Below are 22,090 nucleotides of genomic sequence, written 5' to 3' on the forward strand. Positions count from 1 at the left end.
ATGCACATTGCAGGTAGAGTGTGTGTGCACGTGTGTGTGTGTGCATGAGTGTGTGTGCACAATAGTGGGGAAGGACCCCTGGGATTTGGAGGCAGACCCACCAGGTCAATCCCTGCCTCCCGACTTCTTCACCTGGTGGAGCTGGACAAGTCCCTTAACCTTTCCAGTCCCAGTTTCTCCATCTATGAAATGAGGTTAATCATCTCCCCTCTCTTAGAGACCATGGGAAAATTAAATGAGAAAACCTAGAAGAAGTCCACCTCATCAATAAAGGGCTGTACAGCAGTATTTATTGTTAAAGTGTTAAAATTCACCCTTGGGAAGACATATTGTTGGGAACCTCATCTTTGTTCACGTACAGCTCATTTTCTTTACAGCCGCAAATCCCACATGTGTGTCAGGGCTCGGGAGGTCTGCCCCTCCTCCTGCCCGCGAGCCACCCATCGCTGACAACCTCAGGCTCAGAAGTCACCGCTTCCCACTGGCTTCTCTCCCTGCCACTCTGTGCCTGGGGTCCCACTGGGGCCTCGCCAAGCAGAGTGAGAGCGACTGGCGCGTAGAACCTATGGGCTCTGATGGCAAGGTTGATCTGGGCTGCAAGCATGGGCCGTCTACCCAGGCAGCAGGGGAGGGTCCTGGGGGCCTCTGCGGTGAACACTGAATTCGCACCTGCAATTTTCCTGTCCTGCCAAGACCCAGCCTGTTCAGGGGCCCCAAGATTTGGGGCCACTGTCCTAGGGCCCTCTCCTCGGTCCAGGTTTTTGTGTGGCTTCTCCTCACCTCCAGCAGCCTGGGGTCTGATAACAGCGATGCTGGCAAACAGACAGACTTCCGGGAGAAAGGCCCTGCCCAGCCACAGACTAAGGGGCATTTTGGGGGCACCTAGAGTCAGAGAACTGGGGGTCGGCTGGGCAGGTGCCTCCTGTTGGCCCTGGCCCAGGACTTCTGGGAGGAATAGGGGGTGTCCCTCCCACACTGATTCTCCATTGTCCTGGTACAGCCTCCCTTTTCCAGGAACCAGCACCCGCAGACCCAGGTGGGAACACTTCTCAGAGGAGCACAACTGTAGCATCCCCAGGCCACACATGGAGGACCGAGATCTTGACTCGGGCTCTTTGGACTGGACATAGCAGGTCAGTGTCCTGGAGGTAACGTCCTATCGGCCTCCATCAATCAGCCACCAGAATCTTCAGGCCAAGACACTCTCCTTCCTGTTCTTGTCTAACCCACCCTTGAAGTTGAGTTGCCATTTAGGATTTTTCCAGCAGGTAAAGCTTAACTGATTTCACTCTATGTGGAGACCGTTAATTTATCAGCTGAGCCATCCTTATGTTGAAAACCCAGCTCCACTTGCTCGCCTGGCTGTCCAGGAAAGGGAGCATCACATATGAGAGAGCTGCCATAGCATAATCTGGACCAAAAGATGCACTCAGGGTTGCTCTCTTGTCCCAGGCCTCTGGCCTAATCCTGCAGATGTTTTGAGCAATGCCATCTCTGCCAATGACCCCTGAATTGTCCACTTGCCCATCTTGTCTCCCAAAGCGAATGAGTGTGGGTACAATGCAAGCTTCATTTCTGACAACTTGGGTGAAAGTTGGTTTCAAGTAGTCAGACCTGCACTCAGGCAACCCTTCTGCCATTCTTGCTTATCCTGCAGATAAAACTGCCTGCCTGGGAACCCTGCCTTTGCTGCCCCCACCCCTGGAAGCAGATTCTGGGGTCCTGGGTTACCTAGATGCTGGCTTGGGAGTGATCTGTGGCATCAGGACAGAGGGAGGTTTTGCTTCTTCTGTCTGTAGCTGTGGGCTCTGCAACCTCAGGGCATGGGAACAGACAGGTGCCCTGGGAGGTCAAAGGGGTCGTCCACCCGCCCACCAGCTAGGCATTTGGTTTCAGGTAGTAAGAAAGGCTGTGCTTATGTTAAGGTTAAGAGAAAACCATGGTCTCCAGCAAGTTCATCCATCAGGCTTCTGTTTATGCATTTCCCATGAAGGGAGACAATTTGTTGGGTTGAAGAAAATAGATTTTGATGGTTCTCTGAGGCTGACGCCTGATGCAAATCTTGGAAACTCAAACCTCTTATCAACTCCCAGTGCTGATGGCTTCCACACAAGCAGAGCATCTTGGTTTAGACAAATGATTCACTTTCATAATGAATGTGTAAGTAGAACTCCGATGCATTTCTTCTCTAATCAGCGCTCAGCAAATCATGTGGCCAATGAACTCAGGCTTGAAAACTGGAGTCAAGTTGGTTTTCCAGAGTGTGCACGTGGGACCTCTCATTTTTTTGTTGAGACCTGCTGGGGGCACCTGGAAAGTCTGAACAGTAAACATTCCATGTCCTCTTTTTGCACATTGCTCCAACCAAAACAGAGCTGGGAGAACTAGCTCAGCTTCAGTTCTGTGCTTGTAAATGGGAAACTAGACACACCCTCCCAGCCCCTTAACTTCCTACTGACTCCTAAAAGGTTATAAAGTGTGTTATAGATTAGCAAATGTTAATCTTCACAATGTTCCTGGAAGGGAGGCAAGCAGGGAACCAGAAATATTGTAGATGAAGATCTTGAGGCACAGAGAGGTGAAGCCACTGGGAGGAAGCCACACAGCAAAAGAGTGGCAGAGTCAAGGAAAGAACTGAGGGTTCTCTCCGCCAACACCTTAATGATTTTGTTCTGTGGGCTTTGCATCTCAGGGCACTGGAGAACACGCCTGTTTTTAGATGATAGAGACATCACAGGAAGGTATGTTGGGTAACGACACACATTTCCTTGCCCCGAACCTCAAACCCCGTGCCACACTCATTGTGGTTGTCACTGCCTGAACTTGGTCGTCCCTGATCCTTGAGGGTTGTCCTAATTTCCTTCATCCTGATGACAGGATAGCTGCATTTCTTGGGAGTGTCAATGCTAAACCCCCCCCACAAAGGATCACTCGCCTGCCCCTTGCCCGATGTGGAAACTCCTGGGTGGGGGGTGCAAACGGTTCTCCAGCACATCCACCCCCACAGGATATAGGCCATTTAGGGTGGAAGAGAATGTCCTGTTCCAGTTTTGCATCTTCCCAAGAGCAACTTGGGGACCCAAGTCAGAGTCCAAGTTTTCCATCTGGGGGGCGCAAGATGCCTGGGGCTGAAACCCCGACTCTGTCTGACATCTCAGCAAGAGGCTGGCTGGAAGGATTCACCTGTTGACTGGTCAGCCTCAGGTTTTGCTACCCTAGGCTCTGGGGTGTCTGTGTGTGTGTGTGTGTGGGGTGCTCTTTCCACCTTGGCAGCACAGTTTGAGACTCAGGGGACCCCGTGGATGGTGCACCTGTTGACAGACCCTCTGCAGGGAGCCTGCACATTCTAGACACTGTCTCAGGGCTTCGGGTCCAGTCTCCTTCCCTTGAGTAGGAAAGTTCAAGGCCCACCAAAGATGGGCAGGCCGGAGTCTTCCTTTTTCCTGCTCTCCGTCTGAAATCGCAGCCGTCTTTTGGGAGCGGAGAAGCCCAGGAGTGGAGAAGTAGCCTCAGCCTGGAGGAAGCCCAGGCCGCCTGGGGTTGCTATGCACATGGGGAGGGCAGCCGGCCCCTCCTCCTCCCTGGGCCTCCGGCGCTGGGCAGGTGGAGCCACTGACGGCTCACACATTGGTGACCTCCAGGCCATTGTAGCCTTCCAGATGGCACTGCTCCGGCCTGCACTGGATGTCATCATCTCCACAATCTTCGTTTTGAAGAGAGCCATAGTCATCGTGGAAGTCGGGGTCTTTGCTGCTGAAGCCCCTCCCTATCTTCCCCAGGGGCAGCTGAGAAGAGAGGGATAAGACTGATGAAAAGGGAGAAGAGACAAGAATTGAATGTTTTCAGGTCTGGCCAATGTGGGTCTTCAATTCTATGGGAACTGGCTGTGTGACTTTAGGTAACTCATTTGGCCTCTCTGTGCTTCTGCTCTTAGTAGGAACACTCCTCTGCTCAGGGATGATGAGAGGATTTTGTGAGTTAACATTAGGAGAGAATTTGCATCCTTGACTGGAAGGAACTAGTGATTGTCAAGGGCAGGGACAGATGCCGTCAGTCTGAGTCTCCACAGGAGCCTCCCCGGCGGGAGGACAGGTGAGAGTGGCTGAGCACGGGCGTGAGCTCTGACTGCATTCTCAAGTCAAGAAGGCATATGCTAGCACTGCCTGGTGTGGCAGAGGGAGGGTGGGTTCTGGAGACCCCCAGACCAGGGCTCGGATCCCTGCTCTGCCGCTTCCCGCCTCTGTGACCTTGAGAAAGTCACTTCCCCTTTCTGAGGCTCAGTTTTCTCAGCCGCAGAATGGGAACAGTAATGCCTCCCTGCCGGGGCTGTAAATCGTGTCTGTAAAGCACAAAGCAGTTACCTGGCACATCGCAGGTGCTCAGTGAAGAATAAACATTATTATTTCCCACAGAAGGTCCTTAATAAATATTTTCCTCCCATTTTGAATGTATCTCTGTTGTAATAGTCATGATAGTGCTTCAAAATAATTTAACTTGAGTGCCTTTCTTTCCTGACCAATTTTTCTCAACAGGAGCCAGGAGCGTTTTTGAACATTTTTTTTCCCTAAATGCACCCTTACCATGAAATTTTAACACCACAGGCAGACTGTGCATCTGTTTATGTAGCATATGTATATGTGTGCTTCATATGTAAAAAGAGTGAGTTGTTTTCCTCTCCCCCAAGAACCAATTTTCACCCCCATTGAGATCGTATGTTCTAGACTGAGAGAGCTTCAAGGTCAAAGGGGGTGATTGGCTCCTGCTTATTCCCCGTGCTTAGGATGGAGCCTGGGACCCAGTCAGTGCCCGAGCAATGCTCGCTGAATGAATGGAAGAATATTTGGATCTTCCAGTTCCGCCATCTGTGTCTACACATCTCCATTTAGGAATCTGCGTCGTGGTCAGACCCCAGAATCCATGCTTTTGTACGGTTTTGCTAGAATCACCAGAGGTTCATCTCTTGCTACTGGTCAGGTTGTGGGAATTCAAAACCTAAGTCACGGTTCTCAGAGTTAGGGTGCTCTGGAACCCTCAGGGCAGGCTGGCTGCTGCAGGTTCTACCTCACCCCAGCGACTTTCTGCTTCAGGTGGCCAAGGTGGGTCCCGTTGTCTGCGTGCTAAGCACCAAGCCAGGTGATCCCGTGGCAGGCAGGTGAGACCTGCATTACTCAAAGCCTGTGGGAGCCTTTGTCACTGTGCCTTAAACATCAGCCGGGACACGAAGGTGGATGCTGGAGCATCTCCTAGCTGTACCCATGACCCGACCATCATCCCATCCCCACAGGCCAACACAGAAGTCATAGAGGTGCTCCTGGAGAGGGCAACTTGGGGTCCAGGTGTGCAGGACTCACAGGTGAATGCATCAGGTGACTTACCCGGCCAGCCTTGTACTTAATGCCACCGCTGTTCTCCTCCTTCCCCGCCCGGGTGATGCTAGAGGCCCTCCCAGGGGGTGTTCCAAAACGCTCAGCCTCTCGGATGCCTGTGGAACTGGGGAGACACTTATTTTGAGTCATCAGGGGCAGCCCCGGCCGCTACTGCCACCCAGAGAAATGCAGACGCACACACACTTGCATGCACACACACACACACTCTCCCACTGCTGAGATTCATCGAGCACCTCCTAAAAGCTATCATTGTACTGAGCACTTAATAAATTTAATGCTCACGAATCCCTGAGAGGCCTGCGCTCCCTTCCCAGTACTATAAATGAGGGAAAGAAGGCACAGAGAAGTTAAGCAATTTCCCCAAGATGAGTGAGTGGCAGAGCTAAGATCTGAACTTGAGTTTTGAGACTCCAAAGTCTGTCCTCTTAGCTCTGCAGAACACCACAACTCTGAGCAGAAAAGGGAACACCTGATAGGAGAAGAATCCCTGAAGTTTAGCTACTTAGGTGTGATTTAAGAAGCATCCAGAAAGTTTCCAAACCACGCTGCATTGGAAACCTGTGTCTCTTGCCTGAAGTTGCCACCATTACTCCCTTCTTTGGGTAAAAGCATTGGAGACTTCTGTCAGAACAGGAGTTGGCAAATGATGGCTTGCAGACCCAATCCAGCTGGCTGCCTGATATTGTAAATAAAGTTTTATTGGAACCCAGCCACGCCCATTTGCTTCCGCGTCGCCTGTGGCTGCTTTCTTGCTACAAGGGCTGAGTTGAACACTTGCAAGAGAGACCATATGGCCCACAAATCCCGAAATATTTACCATCTGGGCTTTTACAGAAAAAGTTTGTCAACCCCTGTGTTAGAATCTCAGTGTTGTGGATAAGGAAACCCAGGCTCCACATGGAGTAGGAAGTTGGGGCAAGACCCTGGACCAGAGCCAGAAGCCCCAAATTCAAGCCCTCCCACCACCCTTCTTTCTCTTTTCAATTTCAGGCAAACCACAGTCTCCCTTGGCCCCCAGTTTCTCTGCCTTTGACTACAGGGTTGTCCCAGTTGTGGCAGAGCTACCTGCACCTCCTCTTTGAATTCTCACCAAACCCCAGCCACTTCTGCCCAGCATCTCTCCAGGGGCTTTAGTCAGGCAGGTTTGGTTGAAATCCTGGCCCTACTACATATGGTGCTGTAGGCTGGGCCAGCCACATCATTTCTCTAAAGCTTGGTTGCTATTTCTGCAAAATGGGGATCGTGATAGAGCCAATCTCAACATTATTGTGAGAGTGAATGACAAGTGCTTTGGAGCTTAGGAAGCCTTCACTGAATGAGTATAATAATAATCAATATTAACATTAAAATTATATTGAAGAAGATTTGATTCTACCTGAGGCTACCAGGGGATGGCTTTGCAGAAGCCATGAGCCATGGCTTGGGCCACCCCAGAGGTGGACTTATTAGGAGAAACAAACTTTCTCTGGGGCAGATTTTGCTGAGAATGTTCAAGGGTTGGGGGGTGGGGGGAATGGGTGTTACCCAAGAGTCGGCCCCTTCCAAGTGGACGGCCAATCTCTTGTTCAGCAAAGCCCTCCAATCCATTGTGTCGAGGGGCTTCACCTAACAGGGACACTTGAGCTCTGCAGTGGGTCAGGAAAGAAGGTCTTCATCAGTGGCTGCCTCTCCTCCCACCAGGATTGGAAATTCCCTGGGTCTAGCAGGGAAGCAGCTCTAATCCCAAGCCCACAAAAATCTGAATGGATGCATCCAGTTGTTTGCTCTTATGTAGGAGTGCCTTGGTCCACCTGACTCCAGGAACATTTGTGGCCAAAGGAGGAGAGCCCCAGGCCCCTTCCCTTATTTCCACAGGGAGAGAAGTCCAGAAAGGGGGTGTGTCTCATCCAAGGGCACATGGTGGCAGCAATGGAACTTCAACTTGGGCCTCTCGGACCAAGATTGAAATCAGGCTCTTCCCATCTGAGGAGTCAGTGTGGGGCAGGGGCTGGGAGTGCGGGCTTCATCATCAGTGGCCTGACTAGACCTCATGGCAGTTATGTCATTGGGCTGTGTACCCTGTCGAGTGGGGTCCACAGAAGTGCCTCTCTCATAGGTGGTTGTGAAAGCCTTCCCTCTAAGATCGGAACAAGACAAGGATGCCCACTGTCACCACTATTATTCAACATTGTGCTAGAAGTTCTAGCCAGAGCAATCTGGCAAGACAAAGAAACAAAAGGCACCCAAATTGAAAAGAAAGAAGTAAAACTGTCATTATTTGCAGATGATATGATCCTATATTTGGAAAATCCTGGAAATCGACGACAAAGCTTCTTGACCTAATAAGCAAATTCGGCAAAGTGGTGGGATACAAGATTAATGCACAAAAGTGAATAAGTTACTATACATTAGTAATGACCTAACTGAAGAGGCAATCAAGAAAAAAGTTCCATTCACAATAGCAACTAAAATACTCAAGTATCTAGGAATAAATTTAACCAAGGATGTAAAAGACCTCTACACAGAAAATTACAAAACTTTACTAAAAGAAATCAAAGAGGACCTAAATAGGTGGAAAGATATTCCGTGCTCATGGACAGGAAGGCTAAACATCGTTCAGATGTCAATTCTACCCAAAATGATCTGCAGATTCAATGCAATTCCAATTGAAATTCCAACAACCTACTTTGCAGACTTGGAAAAACTAGTTATAAAATTTATTTACAAGGGAAAAGGGCCTCAAATTGCCAAAAACATTCTGAAAAAGAAGAACTAACTGGGAGGACTTACACTGCCTGACTATAAAGCCACAGTGGTCAAAAAGCATGTTACTGCACAAAGATAGTCATATTGATTAAAGGAATCAAATAGAGAGTTTGTTTGGAAATAGACCATCAGATCTATGGTCAACTGATTCTTCACAAGACCCCCATATCCACTGAACTGGGACAGAACAGTCTCTTCAACATATGGTGCTGGGAGAACTGGATATCCATATCCAAAGAATGAAAGAGGACCCCTACCTCACACCCTATACAAGAATTAATTCAAAGTGGATCAAAGACCTCAAAATAAGAGTCAGTACCATAAAACTCCTAGAAGATAAAATAGGGAAACATCTTCAAGACCTAGTAATAGTAAGTAGCTTCTTAGACCTTACACTCAAAGCACAAGCAACAAAAGAAAAAATAAATAAATGGGTATGCCTCAAAATCAAAAGCTTCTGGGCCTCAAAGGACTTTGTCAAAAAGATGAAGAAGCAACAAACTAATTGGGAGAAAATATCTGGAAACCGTATATCTGATAACAGACTGATATCCAGCATATATAAAGAAATCCTATAATTCAACAACAATAGTACAAACAGCCCAATTATCAAATGGGCAAAAGATATGAAAAGACATTTTTCTGAAAGGAAATACAAATGGCTAAAAAACATGAAAAAACACTAGCTATTAGGGAGATGCAAATCAAGACCACAATGAGATATCATCTCACACCAATAAGAATGGCTGCCATTAAACAAACAGGAAACTACAAATGCTGGAGAGGATGTGGAGAAATTGGAACTCTTATCCACTGCTGGTGGGAATGTATAATGGCGTAGCCACTGTGGAAGACAGTTTGGCAGTTTCTTAGAAAACTAGGTTTCAAATTACCCTATGATCTGACAATTCCACTTCTAAGTATATACCCAGAAGATCTGAAAGCAGTGACATGAACAGACATTTGCACACTGATGTTCATAGAGGCATTTTCACAGTTGCCAAGAGATGGAAACAATCCAAGTGTCCTTCAACAGACGAGCGAAGAAACAAAATGTGGTATATACATACGATGAAATACTATGCAACAGCAAGAAAGAATGAGGTCTGGAAACACATGGCAACATGGATGAACCTTGAAGACATAATGCTGAGTGAAATAAGTCAGACACAAAAGGAGAGATATTGTATGTTACCAATAATATGAACTCCCTGAATAACGTAAAATCAATGTCTTAAAATGTAGAATATAGAGGACCTAGAGATAGACAGATGCTAGAGAAGGGGAATGATTACCTTTAATGTATAGACTTGATAGTGAGGTTGAATTTAAGAGTATGGGAATGGGCAGAGTCATGGATGGTTTGTTAATGGGATTATAAGTATCAGTGCCACATTGATGTCGAACATGATTGAAAGTGGTTGTTTAAAGGCATGTATCCCACAGATTAGCACTACAAATATAAATAAGTGCTTGCATGATCTACTTCTAAGATATGCCACTAGTACAAAAAATTAACAACACAGTGGTATATGGGAAAAACTACCTATTGCATACTATGGACTATATTTAATAAGACTACCTTAGTAGTACCACTCTAATACTAAAGATAAATAATTAGGGGGTGATAATAGCTTTGGGATGTTTTGGATTAGGATAATTGTTTAAATTGAGAGTAATGATGACTGTACAACTAAGTGGAGATGGTGTGAGACATTGATTGTTTATCTTGCATAGAATATACACTATGTGAAATTAGGAACCCCCTATTTAACAAGTCAGGACCTTGATCTTGAAGCTTGCTCTTGTGAAACTTATGGCTGTAAAGGAGATGCTAAACCTACTTATAATTATGCCTAAGAGTCATCTCCAGAGAACCTCTTTTGTTGCTCAGATGTGATCTTTCTCTAAGACCAACTATGCAAATTAACTCATTACCCTCTCCCTATGTGGGGCATGACTCCCAGGGGAGTGAATTTCCCTGGCGACATGGGACATGACTCCTAGGAATGAACCTGGTCCTGGCATCAATGGATTGAAAATACCTCTTTGACCAACAGGGGGAAAAGAAAGGTAGCAAAATAAGGTTTCAGGAGCTGAGAGACTTCAGTTAGAGTCAAAAGGCTGTCCTGGAGGTTACTCCTATGCAAGCGTCATCTAAATATGCCAAATGGCTACAGTATGACAAGCCCAAATCAACAGTAGTCCTGAAAATCCTAAAGAATACCCAGGTCCCTATTGAAGACTCTATAAAGGTTTCTCTCATTAAGTTTACTTTTCAGAAACTTAAATCCTCCAGAGTGTTTCTATGCCAGGTAAGTCCCAAAACCCATAGGCAACAGCCTGTTTAAGAAAACCAAGAAAATGCAGCATTCTTCCCCATAATGGTTGACACCTCTTTTCAGTATGATGAAATTAGAGTGGTCACTGCCCAGATATCCCTGGAGATTGAGTCAGTGATCAGATGAGAGGGAGGAGTAACAGACAAGATAGGATTTAACAAAGGATTACAAATACTGAATATTTATATACAGAATAGATATATATTTAAGTCTCTGGGGTATTAGAACAGCTAGAAGAAAATAATTGAAATGGTGGAACTGTAACCCATAACATTCTTTGAAATTTGCTCTATAACTACTTGTTAAATCATACTTTGAAAGTTAAAAAAAAGAAAAAAAAAAAGAAGCATCCTCTGAGCAGCACGTGGCTGCCCGTGGGGTGTGGACAGAGGGGTACAGAGACAGCCCTTGCCACCATTATGCCAAAATATCTTCACTTCTTGATTTTTCCATAATGGCTGAAATTCTACCATCTGTTATTCCATTTGGACCAAGATATCAGAGGGACCTTCAAAGGCTTATGTGAATTAGCCAAGCACAAGACAAGGGTCTCTGGAGGCTCGAATTGGCTTATTAAATGTTTCTAGTCGCTTCATTAGACCTTGAGGGAATGGGACATGGGAGGGTAAGTTTTGATGAGGGAAAGGTCTGGAGCACAGGACCCCTCAGTGGGGTTTCCTGAGCCGTCGTAGGGCATCTCGGGCTCTAGAGAGTTGTCTCAGGAAGGAAGTTTGTGGGGTTGTGGGTCAGCCTTTGCCAGCTGGGCTAGCCCGGGGTTTAGTCTCACACAATGAAACAGCCGCTGGCTTTATGAGGCCCGCACTGTGCGAGATGCTTGGGTGAAGATGGACCAGGTGGGGAAGGAAAAGAATATTCACCAGCCGCCCATGGGCCAGGCATGCTCCCAGGACCCTCAGTCACATTAGCTTGGGGGAGCGATTATCCCCATTTCCAGCAGAGGGAACCAGGCTCGGGAAGTTTCTTGCCTGAAGTCACACAGTGGATGGTGGCAGAGCCCCTGCTGAGCCCCCTCATGGCACAGTGTAACATCGGGCACTAAGCCCAAGGGGCTTGCCTTTCAGTGACTCTTTGGGGCAAGGGTGGGGCAGAGTGTTATGAAATCATCACCTTCCTGTGGGGGTGCCTGAAAACTTCAGTGTGCCTGTGACAAGCTGAACTGTGCCTCCCAGAGGCCAGCCCACCCTGCTCATGTTCCCTCTGCTCACAGTTCTTCCACTGGCCCCTTCCGGTGTGGGAGTGTGAAGGGCAGATCAGTCAGTAAAAGTGTCCATTACTCCTGGGGCACCCTGGGGGACTCAGAGAGAAGGGGCAGTTCCCACAGTTCTCACTGGGCTGAATTTAGAAAGGAGAAAAGGGGGTGGTCTTTGACTCCCCCTTCCCAGAGCATTTACATCCTGGGATAGAGGCTCCCAAGTCCCCTGGGAGCAGCTCAGGGAGGTGAGGCTGCTGCTCCACTCCTCTGTGTCACAGTTTTGGCCACACTCCTTGCCCTTTAGGGAAGCAGCGAAATGCATTGGTCTGAATTCCAACCCTGCCATTTATCGGGTTATAACCCCAGGTAAGACAGGCAACCTTGTGTGCCTCAGTTTCCTTATCTGTAAAAGGTGAAATGAACTCAGATGACCTGCCCCAGGGGAGTGGCTGTGAGGTGTTGGGTCCTGAACCCCCTGGGGGTGCTCAGCAAATCGTTATTGGTAGTTTGACGGCCCCACCTTAGCGTCACCTCTGGAGAGGAAGATGAGGGAAGAGAGAAACACTGGGCAGACACTTTCATTCTTTGGAACTAGACAGGGCACTCTGGGGCCGTCCGTCATAAGGGCGCAGGAAGAGGGGGAGGTGAAGTCGCGAAGTGTCTGGTGCTTAGAGCCAAGCGATATTGTCCTTGAGGTGTAAATTTTGGGAATGGACATGTATTTTCATAAAGACTTTTTTTTGGCTCCTTTGACACCCTGGCAAATGCCTTCAGAAGAACCCTGCTACTCCCTGCATCCTTTTCATCCACCAGACTCTATTTCTCTGGGATCTTCAATGCACAGTCCCACGACTGACAGTATTTGGTGCTGGGCTGAGATTTATCAGGAGACGCAGGAAGTCAGCGCATGTTAAAACAGCTGTGATGAGAGGCCTGCCAGCAACCTCGCTCCTCAGCCCCCTTGCTTGTGTGCGTCGTCATGGTGATGGGAGGATGCTGGAGATGATGATGTCGTCCTGGGACCTTTGACATCTTGGTGAATGTGCATCTCCTGGGTGCTCCCTGACTCCCTGGCTCTGGGGCACACACATGGTGATGATCGTGTCTGAAGATGCTCTCAGCTGACCACTTCCCCTCCCTCCTCTTTAAGGGAGCACAGACCTCAGGGGCCACATCTACTGAGGAACGGGACATGGGACTCAGTAGCCCCCACGAGGCCACCTAGCATGTCCAAGGTCAGTGGACAAGGGTCCCACAGCTCCTGTTTTATCATGGGCAAGTCATAGCCCCTTTCTGAGCCTCTTTTTCTTGTCTATAAAATCGGGGTGATGAGCCCTTCTTCCTCAGCTCCCCTCAGGGGGGTGATCAAATGAAACGAGAGCTGTGACAGCACTATGTTGATAAATTGTTACATAAATATGAAGGCTTGCTCTTATTTCCTGGGACTTGGTCTGGGTGGGGTCCTGGGTTAACCCCTGATGTCCATCTCAACGCATCTGTCCACACAGTCAGAAGCATTCTGGAAGGAGTCACCCAAAGGGCTTGCATGACCCTCCCTCTCCTATTTCTTATTTCCTTCTCTCTCCAGAAAGCTGAAGGCAGTGACAGAGAAAGAGAGGACGCAAGAGGGGAGCGGACAGCAGGGCTTCGCAGCTGGGACCACCGCAGAGATATCCTGGGACGATGTCCAAAGACCTCGGTGAATATAAACCAGGAGCCCTTCCCAAGCCTCTCCACCTGCCTGGGGACCACTGCCTCCCATGGCTTGCTTAAGCTGGGGGCATCTGCACTGTCAGGGATGGTCTCTAAATTGCTTTAGAGAGAATGATGGTCAGCAGCATCGTGGGCGATGCATGGCAGGGATGGCACTGGCATGGACCTGGAAGCAAATGTCCATCCTGGTTCCACTTCCAGTACCTGCTGGTCACGGCACTTTACATGCTGGAGCCCTGGGAGCAGACTGTGTTCACTCCCACACTGGTGTCCATCGTGGGGATGGCACTGTACATGGGGCATGTCTGCATGCCTCAGCACATCAGGGCCATATTGCACTACCTTGAACTTGTACAATGACCAAGATGTGACTGGGATCCAAAGTTTCCAAGGGAGGGATCACCCTCCAAAGACAGAATGAGACTTCACCAGATGTCATAAGCAGCCCTAATAGATGTCAACATAACCAACCTTGTGAATATAAAGACAAAATTCATGAGTAGACCAGGAAAATAATCCTGACTCACGTGTTGCTTTGGTCTTTATTTTTAACTTTAAAAGAGGCTCTTGTGTTTTTGCCTGTTTTAACATTGTAGTCATTTGTACTTTGATGTCAGTATTTTCTTAACCTTTGTCACTGTTTCAATATTACCCTGTGAAAGCTTTCTTAATGTAACTTTGAGTACATTTTAATTGCCTTCTATTTTTGAAACCCAAAGTTCTTAGTTGGGCTTTACTGCTCTTGCTATTGTATGACATATACCTCTGCCTGGATATATTTCTACTTTTGACCAAAGTTTTGTAAGAAACAATACAAGATTTGGGGCAGGGGGATGGGTTGGAAGGATATTTTATTGAGCACTACTTACAAAAGACTTATCTGTCAGTTTGAATTCAGGAGTATAGTTGTAGTCATCTAGGCTCTATTCAAACAGCTTTTGCTTTGAAACTATCAAAACAAAGTGTTTCTTAAAAACGAAAAAGAAAAGAGCCTGCTAAAGTTAAAATTAAGGAAACATTTTACCTTTTAAATATTTAATTCGTATGTGGACTTACTTCCAGAAAACTATGGTTATGATTCTTGTAACAAAAGATTCTCAAGTGGTTAAGTAGCATATTATGTAATGCTTATATGCCACAGAGTTTTAATAGAAGATAAGTCAGTTTCCTCTGAGAGCCACTGTTAATAATGTAGTTCCTTAAATTTACTTTTGTGATTGTAACAGATGGTGTAAATGCATTTGCACATTAGAATAAGATATGATGAGATGAATTATAGTTAAAAACTATAGCAAAATGAAGTGTAAACTAGGTTAAAATCCTTTCAGTCTTTGTATTTTCTTCTTAAGATTTCTATTCCATAAATGTAAAATGACTACCCAAATTTTTTAATGTAAATGCATTAAATTCAAAGAGAAAAAAAATTCCTTGGAAACTCATGGCGGTCTGTCTCCCCACAGCTGGTTGAAGGCTGTTCCCCTGGCCCGTGGCAGGTTCTTAGCAAAAGGCCTGTGAGGTTCCGAAATTCCTCATGGGGATTCTGACTCATGGGCTGTGGATGGACACGTGGAAGAAATCAGTGTTGTGGAAAGAGGTGATAACATGGGGTCGGGCTGGTGCTGCCTCTCAGTTCCCTGACTGACCTGCCTCAGTTTCCCCATATGTAAACCGAGGAGCCTAGACCAAATCCATCACCCTCTTTCCTTATCCTGCCCTCAGGTGGTCCGTTGCTTTCATACAATCCTCAAAGAAGGCCCTGACACCCCACCCTCCCAAATCCTAAGACCCTCCCTATTTCTGCCTCCCACTGTAACCTTCCCTAAAGTTCACCCACTGGTCCCAGACAATCCTTAACAGACCAGTTTCTTCTTGGGTGGTCAAGGGTTTAATCAGATTCACTAATGCCTGCTGATGTTTAGCTAGTGCTGCCCCTCCTGGGCCCAGAGTATTTTAAGCCTGTTACAAATCACAGAGCTCCAGAGGAGAAGAGAAAAAAAAAAAAAAAAAAGCCTTTCCTGGCACCTGTTGATTCATGGCTAACAGAGTAGGGTTCTCCTCAAATTCGTCTCCCCAAGAACCACCTAAAAATTCTAGAAATGAAGATTCCTTGGCTCTGCCAGCAGATACTGAGCCTGCAGGTCTGGGCTTGGGCAGGGTATCTGCATTTTAAAAGAGCCCCAGTGATTCTGCTTCAGGAGCTGTGGACTTTGCTTTGAAAATCGCTTGGGTATTGGCCTGAAAAGAGGAAGGACAGTTCAGGACATGTGGACCCTGCCACAGATACATGATTTTCTCCCAAGCACTTGAGTAACATGGGGCAGGGCCCAGCTGCTCCCTGAGGCCCCATGTGGCTTGATGGTTCAGGACTCAGGCTTGAGTCAGAGAGCTCCAGGTTCAAATCTGAGCTCTGTCAACAAAACTGACAAACTCTTAGCTAAACTGACCAGGTTAAAAAGAGCAGAGACTCAAAGGACTAAAACCAGAAATGAAGAGGGGCTATTACTACCTACCTTACAGAAGGGAGGAGATTGTAGGGGAATACTATGGACAACTGTATGTCAACATACTAGGTAACCTTGATGAAATGGACAAATTTCTAGAAAGATACAAACTACCAAAATTGACTCAAGAAGAAATAGAAACTCTAAACAGACCTATAACAAATAAAGAGATTAAATTAGTAATTCAAGATCTACTCACAAAGAAAAGCTCGGTATCAGATGACTTCAACATTAAATTCTATCAAATGTTTAAGGAAGAATGAACACTAATCCTTCACAATCTCTTCCCAAAAATGGAAGAGAAAACACTTCCTAACTCATTCTATGAGGTCAATGTTACTGTTACCAAAACCAAAGACACCCCAAGAAAAGAAAACTACAGAACAATATCCCCTATGAATATAGACACAGAAATCCTCAATAAAATACTAAGAAACATAACCCATAAACATATAAAAAGGATTAAACATGATGACCAAGTAGGATTTATCCCAGAAATGCAAGGTTGGTTCAATACACAAAAAAATCAAGTGATGTAAGACATTCTGTTAACATAATAAGGAACAAATCTGGGCTCTGCCACTTACTAGCTGTGTGAATGTGGGCAAATATCTTGGCCTCTTCGAATAAGCATCTCCACCAATAAAGGAGGGGTTGTGATACCAATCTCTTGGCAATATCAGGAGGATGAAATTAGATAATGCACATAGCAACCGCATAACAAATGGCCATCTAAACCCTGAATGCAATCATTTTAAGAAGAGAATCCACTGGGAAGAGCCTAGTTTACCCATCTGGGTGTTCATCAGATGGGGAGGCTTGGGCAGGTGGCTGACATGGTCTGCACACCTGGACCATAAGCACCATCAGTGTCCCCATCCCTGCCTCCAAACCTTTGTCTCCACAGTTATTGCTACCTGCCATGGCCACCGCAACCTTTTAAGCCAATGCAAATCTTCTCTGTCTCAAACCCCTCCCTCATGTGGCTTTGCCTTACACGCACACTGCTCACTCACCCTTCTCTAAATGCCCAGGTGTTTTCAGATTCAACCACACACTTTATTCAAGACCTGACTGCTCCTCCACCTTTTTCTAGTCTTACAACCTTCAGCCTCAAGCACTTTGCTTCTCTGGGCCTCAGTTTCCTGATCTGTTAAAAGGGTCCACTTTGTTGCAAGGAACACATGGGCTATAGTAAGCCATGGAGCCAGGACGGGAAGCCGGGACAGTCTGCTTCCAAAGCCATGTGACTTATCCAGCTCCCCAACTGCCTGGGTCACGGCCAATACTCACTTGGCCGGGTGGAAGATGGCGCTCATCTCTTCTGCCAGGTGTCTCCGAAGTATGTGCTTCCCACTGGGGATGCCCAGGGCGGTGGCCATGGCCTCGGCATTGAACGTGGGCTCCAGCACCAGCACGGCTCCATGGACTCCACTGTTGGTCAGGTTGTCTGCGTACTCCTGAGGACAAAGGCACGAGCTTTGTCAGCCTGGGAGGGCTGCCCAGCGAGCCCAAGAGGGCAGCCCAGTGAGCCCAAGAGGGCCACCAGATCTGAGGGCGCTTATGCCCCCAAGAGCAAGGGCTTGACCCTCCTGGGAGCCAGTTAATTTAATACTGAGGAGGAACCCCCCACACACACTCTTTTAGGACCAAGAGGGTAGGGACCAAGACTATTTAGCCACTGACATATCTCAGGTCTCTAGCAGGCAGCCCATGGATATTTGTTAAATAGAAAGATGGACCTGGATCTCAGCCTCACACTTGCGAGAGTGAGGACGGCTCAGCGCCACCACCCCACTCTGGGAAGGGCATCATTCCTCGGGGGTCCGATTGCTGAGCGGTGAGTCGTCCCCTCTGCTTGAGTGACAGGAGGCAGGTGCACAGGAAGGAGATGCTGATTTGCATACATATTTGCATGTGGTTTGCATACCCTGAACCTCATCGCCACACACACACACCTGCCATCACCCCTCACCTTCAGGTCAATGTCTCGCACCCACTTGAGCACCCGCTGGTTGGTCCAGACCACGGGGTCCGTGTTCTGCATCTCGCAGCGGGCCCGGCGCTCCTGAAGGGCCTTGTGGGGAGACAGTGGGTCAGTTTGGGGGGACAAGGGAGCACAGTGAGGTCACATGTGGAATGAGGGTTGCTGGAACTGGTTGGGAGCTCAGGGTGCAGGGCTGGAGGAGCCCTGGCTGGCCTTCCACACTGCTCCTGCCACATCATTTCGTGGCTCAGTCTTTCATTCTGGGAAGTGGGGAGTAGCCACTGCTCCCTGGGGCAGAGGGAGCCTGGAGGCAGACGCCTGTGTCTGGCAGCACAGGATCCCCTTGTTCTGGATCCTCCATGTCCACGACACCCCCTGCCCCCAGCTGGCCCAACACGAGGAGGTCTCAATGGCTATTTGTTGTGGTGACCCATGAGGGCCGGTCCCCTGGGGGTCTGCCCAGCCTCTGGGAGCAGAGGTTGTCACCTGGTCTGAAACATCATCCATGGTGCCCTGCAGAGAGGGGGCAGCCTGTGGCCCTTCCACCAGCCTCCTTGGGGGACTGGCTCCCAGGCCAAGGGCGCTCCTGGGCTGGTGGTGGACAGACCCTTCACCCAGGGCCCCCTGCCCTGCACACTCCTCTGGGTGCTGGACCAGGTTTATCGGGAGATTCAGGAAGTCAGTGCATGTTAAAGCAGCCGCGATGAGATGCATGCCAGGAACCTCCTCCTCGCCCTGAGCAGCAACCGCCACGGCCGTGCCCTTTTCCACATGGTACTGCAATGGTTGTCTTTCACTGCCTCCTTTGCCAACCTGGGATCCCAGGGGCCAGGGACTGCATCCTGGTCACCTTCTTTACCTAGGGCCCTGCAATGGGAGGACCCAGGAGGAGCTCAATAAATGTTTTAGAAGGGGATGAAGGGCGGGCACCCCCATCTTCAGCCCCTCTCCTGACGGGCCTGAATTGCTATGCCCTGTTCTTCTCTCTTGGGAAAATAAACCACCTGGACTCAGCCTTGCAAGGCCCAGCCCCTTAGGGCCCCTCCCTTGGGGAATCTTTGGCAGACCCCGGTTTGGGGGTTGCTGAAACGGGTGCCCTGCGCTGTCTTGGCAGAGCTTGGCATCATCGGGCACTGGGAGTCCATACTCCTTGACACGTCCAGTGGGCCCCTGGCTGTCTTCATCCCCTTTCAGCACCTCCCACCCCGAACCCCACACCCCAGCCACACAGAACTCCCGGCTCTTCTGCTCACCTCTCCATGCAGCAACCTCTGCTCTCACTTTTCCCCTCCTTCAGGCTTCAGTTTTGGCTGTCACTACCCCTGGGAAGTCCTCCCTCATCCCCTCCTTGGACTGGCCCAGGGGCCTCTTGTCTGGGGTTTTCATAAAGCTCCAGGGCTCCCTTTTTGGGGTATCCTTGCCACCAGCTTTTTTGTGGTTCTCCTGGAGAAGCAGTGAGCTCTCAGCAGACTGTGGGGCACATCCATTTTCTTCCCCACGTCACAGGGCCTGGCCCAGGCACAGGAAGGTTTGGGGAGGGTGGAGGGAGAGAGGGAGGGAGGGATGGATGGATGGATAGATGGATGGATGGATGGACGGACAGACGGTGGATGCCAGAGGAGAAGGGCGGGCTGCAGCAGCCTCCCCTTCCCCGGGCCAGGCCCTCACCTCCCTGCTGAAGTTCACTTGGTAGAGCAGCTCGATGCCCAGCAGGATGCTGACCTGGTGGAACTTCTTCGACACGTTCAGGTGCTTCTCCAGGTCCCGCTTCATCAGGGAGTTCAGCATCCGCCCGTCGACCAGGTGGTTCTGGAAGGCCTGGGAGTACTGGGACAGGCCGATGTCGTTCAGCCAGGCCTTGGCCACCCAGTGATGGTCCAGGTCAGCGGCTTTGGACAGGCTGGTGTAGGGAGACACAGCCAGAGAGAAGGATGGAGGGACAGAGCCACCAGCAGAGAAGGGGACAGTGAGGGGCAGAGACAGAGAGAGGTGGGAGACCAAGGAAACCACAGCGGCAGAGAGAAGCAGGGATGGAACAGAGAGGGGTGTGTGTAGAAAGAGAGAGAAAGAGCAGATGGCAAGAGAGGTAGAGAAGAGACACAGACAGGACAGACACACAGAAAGGACACAGGGAAATCCGAACAGTAGAAAGAGATCAACAGAGCAACAAACAGGAGACAGGAAAAGAGAGTGAGATCTCAGTCATTCAAAAGGGACAGTGACAGAACAGAAGGGACAGCAGTAGCAGCAGGAAGCAGAGTCTCTGGGGGACCCCCTGTCTCCCCTCACTCCCTTGAAGCCTTTACAGAATCCCCAAAACCCACCACGATTTGGCCCAGCTCATTCGACTGGCACATGCCCACTCGGCTCACCCCCACCTCCCCGCTGCTCCCGCTCAGCCTCCCTGTTTGGAAAATGTCATTAGAAGTGACGGCCCCAGCTCCCGGGTCACCCCCTCTTGGTGTGCCAAGCACGTCCTCATCCTCCAAAGCCCTGTGTGCAGGCGAGGGTGGCACGTGACTCTCCTCACTCTACAAACCAGGAACGAGGCTTGCCCAGAGTCACCCAGCAGGCACTTTGGGAGTCAGCATTAAAACCTACGTTTTGCTTATTCTAAGTCCTCTCTTTTTCCACCTCTTGCTCTATCTTGGACATTTCTGTAACCCACACAGAGCTCATCGCAGTGCCACACACAGCACCGGTGCACGATGGACACTTTCCAAACGGTTATCCCTGGGAGAAAGGCCCCCCGGCCCCCAGAGATGCTCCTGGCCAGCTCCGGCTGCAGCGGCAGCCTCGCAGAAGGAATGCGGGGATCCCACACCCCACCTTCGGTGTCTGGAGCAGCTGCCGGGTAGGAGAGCTGCATCGTCTAAGTGGGAGCTGCAGGGGACCCCGAAGGGATCGTTAAGTGAAAGGGAAAGTGGTGGGCTGACAAAGTGACGCCACCTTCTGCCGCAGGCCTGGAATCAGGGGCCACATCCTTCCCGACTCCCAGGTAGGACCATCCCCAAGGGATGTGGAAGGGCAGGAGGCTGCCTGTCCCGCAACATCGCTAGGAACAGCCCTGCAGGTCACCCAAGCCAGACTCTTGGGCACCTGGGTGAGATTCCTACCCCACCTGCCCCAGCCCCCTCCTTTCCAGTCTTCATGCTCGCTCCAGATGCCAGCATCTGTCCCCAGGGTCACGCCATCTAACTGTCTCCCCTTCCTGAGAGGACAGCCGGAGTGAGCTGCTCAGACCATCCTCCTGGGTCTCCCGATGGATCCTCGCCCTTCCTTTAGGTCACAAACACCCACCGAGCACCTGCCAACCGCACAGGTGTACGTGTTGGCCATAGGATGCCACCTCTGCCCAGGAACCCCTTCTCTTCTTTCCCCCACGTTCTGCTCCGTGTCTGGGTGACAGCACCCATTTCCAGGGCTCTGGACGCACCTGCGAGAAACAACTCCCCTCTTCCATCTCCCCTTCCTCCCCTCCTGTCTGCTGTGGGCATCTCGCATTCACGGGTCCACACAAATCCCCCTCCCCAGCACCTTCTCCCAGCTGGTCCCCACCCCCATCATCCACCCGGGCCCCAGGCCTGAAACCTGAGTCCCCAGTTGCCCTGCTGCTCATTCCCCACCCCATCTCACCACCCGCCAGTCTGCCAAGCTCAGCCAGCAGCATGCACCCTGTATCTTTTCCTGGTTTCAACCCTTGCCATCTGGGGCACGGATTTCTGCAACTGCCTCCTGACTGCTGCCTCCAGTTCTTTCCACCCTTGCCCACTTCTAATCCATAATCTGCTCCAGATGGTCCTTTGGAGACATAAATCAGATCGTGTCACTCCCATCCTTTTAGTGGCCTCTGAGGACTCGCCTGCCCTGGCCCCTCCCACCCCGTGTTCAGGCTCCTGCGCCTCGGCCTCCTGGGGCGATCCCCGGAATGCACGGAGCTCCTGGAGCCCTGGGGCCTCGAGATTCACCCTTCAAAGCACTGATCACATTAAATTTTAAAAATCAATTGATTTTGCCCGCTAGTTTATTTCCTCCCTCCCCTCCACTAGCAGATAAGCTCATCTGGTCAGGGCTGGGCTCCCTGCTGAGTCCTCGGTGAGTGTCGTGTTTGACGCAGAACAGACATTTCGTGAGTGTTGGTTGGAAGAATGTCGAGGGAAGGAAGGCTGGGTCCCAGCTTCGCTCCCCTGCCCCTGCCCCTC

General features: G+C 49.5%; 1 protein-coding gene and 1 pseudogene across 4 annotated transcripts in view; one reads left to right on the forward strand and one right to left on the reverse strand.

Moving 5' to 3' along the window:
- Window positions 1-278: 278 nt before the first annotated feature.
- KAZN (kazrin, periplakin interacting protein) overlaps window positions 279-22,090 on the reverse strand; it is an 857,604-nt gene continuing 835,792 nt past the window's right edge. For all 4 annotated transcript variants that reach the window (XM_037828472.1, XM_037828473.1, XM_037828474.1 and 1 more), the window contains 5 exons: window positions 19,557-19,788; window positions 17,877-17,978; window positions 17,195-17,361; window positions 5,376-5,490; window positions 279-3,785 (listed from right to left, as the gene is read on the reverse strand). In XM_037828472.1, the coding sequence (XP_037684400.1) occupies window positions 3,621-3,785; window positions 5,376-5,490; window positions 17,195-17,361; window positions 17,877-17,978; window positions 19,557-19,788 (781 nt within the window). In that variant the 3' untranslated portion in view covers window positions 279-3,620. The remainder of the gene's footprint in view (window positions 3,786-5,375; window positions 5,491-17,194; window positions 17,362-17,876; window positions 17,979-19,556; window positions 19,789-22,090) is intronic.
- Window positions 13,541-13,760, forward strand: LOC119527925 (annotated as a pseudogene).

Source organism: Choloepus didactylus, chromosome 2, assembly GCF_015220235.1.
Source record: "Choloepus didactylus isolate mChoDid1 chromosome 2, mChoDid1.pri, whole genome shotgun sequence".
Classification (NCBI taxonomy): domain Eukaryota; kingdom Metazoa; phylum Chordata; class Mammalia; order Pilosa; family Megalonychidae; genus Choloepus; species Choloepus didactylus.